This window comes from Cibotium barometz, chromosome 23, assembly GCF_041138505.1.
Source record: "Cibotium barometz isolate CiBa-2024 chromosome 23, ASM4113850v1, whole genome shotgun sequence".
Lineage (NCBI taxonomy): Eukaryota > Viridiplantae > Streptophyta > Polypodiopsida > Cyatheales > Cibotiaceae > Cibotium > Cibotium barometz.
Window position 1 is genome coordinate 8690787 of NC_141068.1, and position 3900 is coordinate 8694686.

The 3900-nt window shown below is 44.1% G+C and overlaps 1 protein-coding gene across 1 annotated transcript; it reads right to left on the minus strand.

Moving 5' to 3' along the window:
• Positions 1-238: 238 nt before the first annotated feature.
• On the minus strand, positions 239-2833 carry LOC147625592 (uncharacterized). The gene has a single exon (XM_086817105.1). It carries the CDS (start codon positions 2151-2153, stop codon positions 483-485), a length of 1671 nt encoding a protein of 556 aa, XP_086673231.1. The 5' UTR covers positions 2154-2833; the 3' UTR covers positions 239-482.
• Positions 2834-3900: the final 1067 nt, after the last annotated feature.

Consider the following 3900-nt stretch of genomic DNA (forward strand, 5'->3'; position numbering starts at 1 on the left):
ATTCACCGAGAGTTTTCTCCGAGGGAATGCTTGTGTATTTGAAGAGTTGTTGCACACAACCGGTCACCTTACAAACATCAAACCAATCTAGGCACCTTACAAACCAATCTAGGCGCCTTACAAACAGCCACTTAAAGTATAGAAGATCAATTTAGGCACAAAAGGTTTCCATTGCCTCCACAATCAAAAAAAGCAACAAAAATTCGAAGGAGAACAACTGCATTAGATAGCTGGCTTAGAAGAGTAAAACATCTGACATTATCTTATATTCACCTATGCTTCCTCTAAATACACTGTATGAAAGATAGTAAGCTTCAAGATCTTCCTGTACTGTGCACACGCGCACACATGCACACATGCAACAACCAAAGCTTCTTGACATAGACCAATATTCTGCAAGAAAAATAAACCCAGCCCATTGTGTAATGAGTGGCATATTGTTTTTGCTAATTTTTCCCATTTTTGCAAAGCGTAATAAGCATCTAGCAAGTGTTAATCCCATCCTTGCAGCTGTTGGTCAGGAATCCGAAGGTCTCAAGCTTTTTCTTTGCTCTGTAGGTGACTTCTGTGTCCACCTCTACCCTCATGTATCCATCAAACTCAACTGGGGAGCCCCCAGTCAGCTCCATAGTCTGATTATACCACATGCTGTCTTTCGCCCATAAGACACTAAAATCATCCAAGGAGTAGGCACGGCTGTACACTTCCTTCAACCTTCTGAAGTACTCCGGATCTCTCTCATTGGTAGCAATGTAAACACTCCGAGATGTATCAATCTGGCCACTAAGCTTCCCTATAAGAGAATCCACCGATGTATCCATGTCTAGATTTGGCCATAGCTCCTTGTTCTTGGCTTTCTCGCCCCGTACAACATGCACTGCATCAAAGTCCCACTCCATCTGCCCACATATGGCATTCACAATGTCCATAATTCTCTTTGATTTCCAGAGTAAATGCCAAGGTCTCTGAATAACCTTCTCTGTTTCTCCCTCACAAACCCTAAACCAATAGTTATCAGGCTCTGGGAGCTTGAATGTCCTGTGTAATAAGATGCTCTTTTCCATACGGAGCTGCATAGGGGTCACTTTGAAGTCACTAATCTCTTTTATAGATACCTTATCTTTGTTGTGTTGGAGCTTCCACTGTTTGAAGAATTGCTTTTCCTCCATGACAGAAGCTGAGTCCTTGAGATGGGCGAAATCAAAGTAGAGCCTGAAGTCCTTGCCGTCTTCGTCACCATGGCCAGGATTATTTGAACCTGACAAGCAGAGGTTGAGATCCATGACCAGAGTTCTGTTGAGGTACTGGGCTTCTCCAAGGGCACAGAGGAAACTCCAGAGGTAGTGGTTCATCTTCTTGCAATGGTCACCACCTCGAGAGTAGTAGAGGTACCTGCCGTGTTGTCTGAAGGTTCTTTCTTCTTCCGCAACGGTGGGCACAGAGTCATCGATAACTTCGAGCTCCTCCATGACTGTAGTGTTCTTGTCTGCAAGAGACATGCTCTTAGAATGCGGAGGTTTTCCACCAAAAATGTGTCCTCTCTGCTGCCGAAGGGGCCTTGCATTCTTGCCAGAATGCCATCCCTGAGCTTTGATCACACTGTAGTTGCAAGATGCTTGGTTGAATTGAAGGGAAAACCTCCGGAAATCCCTGTACATTCTCCATGATTTCTCCCTTTTTGCCCGGAACCTCCATGCCACATCACATTGATCCTCCTCTTCCCCTCTCACTGGTGTCAAGTAAGCAAAAAAGTCGAGGTTCCGAAGGTGTTGCAGATTGTAGCTCACAATGGCAGCCAGCACACCAGGATGTGAGCAATTGATGCTGGTGGTTTCTTGGGGGGAGCTGTCGCACTTTCCCACCAAATCAAAATTGCTCTCGCTGATGGCAATCTGGTCTTCTACAGCAACAATGGAAGAAGAGTTTAATGGAATGAAATCCTCACCTGTTTGCACAACGGAGTCATCCACCTTGAAGGTTGCATTCCTGACAGAGCTCAAAACCTGTGTGAGGGCTTTCCCTGTCTGCATCCATGGATCTGGGGGCTGATAAGTCACGGCTATGACAGTAAGGACTAGCACAGCAAGCACAATGATGGCAAAGCAGACATTGGTCAAGCCTTTGATGAGCTGCTGGGAAATGGTGGGCTCCATCTCTCACACCCCTTGTTTATCCCAAACTACGTAATAATAATCGTAGACTTTCCCAGAAACCCAACTACAAATAGAGTAAAATCCCCCTGAAATTCTGGGGATGTTTCTATGTACTGAATCCCCTTGAAAATTTGTAATTCTTTTTTCTGGGGAAAATTTGCAGAGTTTTTCAGCAGGCCGACTCAAAATGACTAATTTTTCTTGAAAATATGATGACAGCCCAATTAAATCAAACCCCCAAAAAATACTTTGTTGACTTTTCCAGCAACCCAATTCAAAATTCCTAACCCTTGAAAATTTGTAGATTTTCCAGCAACACAGCCCAGAATAGCCGAATTTGCCTAATTTCTAGAATTTTCCGGCAGCCAGATCAGAAAAACAGAACTTCCTCCCAAATTTCTACATGTTCCGGCAACTTAGCTTAAATCAATTGACTGGTTTGGCAACACAAACAGACTGCCATACCTGGCTGAAGATTGCCCAGCACAACATCCCTATTACCAAGCTTTAAAGCTTCTCCATCGAGATAAAGGCCAGGGGGAGGTGCTCAGAATGGGTTAAAAACTAAGCTAAAGGCCAGGCGGAGCTGCTCAGGGTTGAAAACTAAGTCTTGAACCCAAGAAGAAGCAAACACACTAAAGTGATGCGTAGCCGGCAGAAAAAGTATTTTCGACAAGCAAAATTTCAAAATGTTTTATTGCACAGGTGGCAAACCCTCTAAATAATGTTATGTTTGTCTTTACCACACCTTGGGAATGTAATCATCAATGGTAAACAGATTCGTTTTTGTCGTCAAAGTGACATAATACATTAGGCAGACTAGAAAATGGAGTTTTAGAAAAATTCACCTCATTTTGCGGGGTGGGGCGTGGGCCATCTTCGCTAGTGGACGAACACTCTAGCCACGGATGGTGCGAGCTAGAATCTCCCCCTCCCCTCACTCTAGCCACGGCGGATGGTGCGAGCTAGAATCTCCCCCTCCCCTCACTCCACAAGAGGGGGTAGTGTGAGTAATGTGTCTCTTTGTGCACAAACAACAAAGGAAAAAAAATCACACCATTTCACAACTATCACCAGTGGACAAGGGGCCACATGAGCACCACACGGTCAGCATAAAAAAGGTTTATTTTTTTAAAAGGGGAAATTTGAAGTGCAAGTGCATTTTAAGAAACATGCTCAACACAATTTTGGTCCAGCGACCTTTTGATAGGAAATCAAACACCCTTACCAAGTGGGTTAGCACTTGTTGCCAAGATAAAATGTAGGCTTAGAAGAAGAATGATAGATTATGCACGAGCAAATTGACAAGGGCTATTGATTCATGGACCTTTAAACTTTCCCAAGTCCAGTGTCACCATGCTATCGAATCGTGCTATCAAATAATCACAAATTCTCAAGAACAATTTGGCATATAGACACGATCTGGCATCGCCCCTTGTGAACTAGATCACAAATAATCACAAATTCTCAAGAACAATTTGGCATATAGACACAATTTGGCATATAGACACGATCTGGCATCGCCCCTTGTGAACTAGATGGTTGACTATACAAGTTCTTGGTCTCCCTTGGTAGGACATTGAGTACCCCTTTTCCCTTAGACAACTTGACCCCCTTAAATAAATAAGGTAAGCTTGGAATACATGGTGGCTCCAGTCTCCCCTCAAAGGCCCTGAAACACCGGGCTCTCCAGGTGAACCAGATGGTGAGGCTACTGAGGAGCTCCCATCGTAGATCCCGCTCCTAT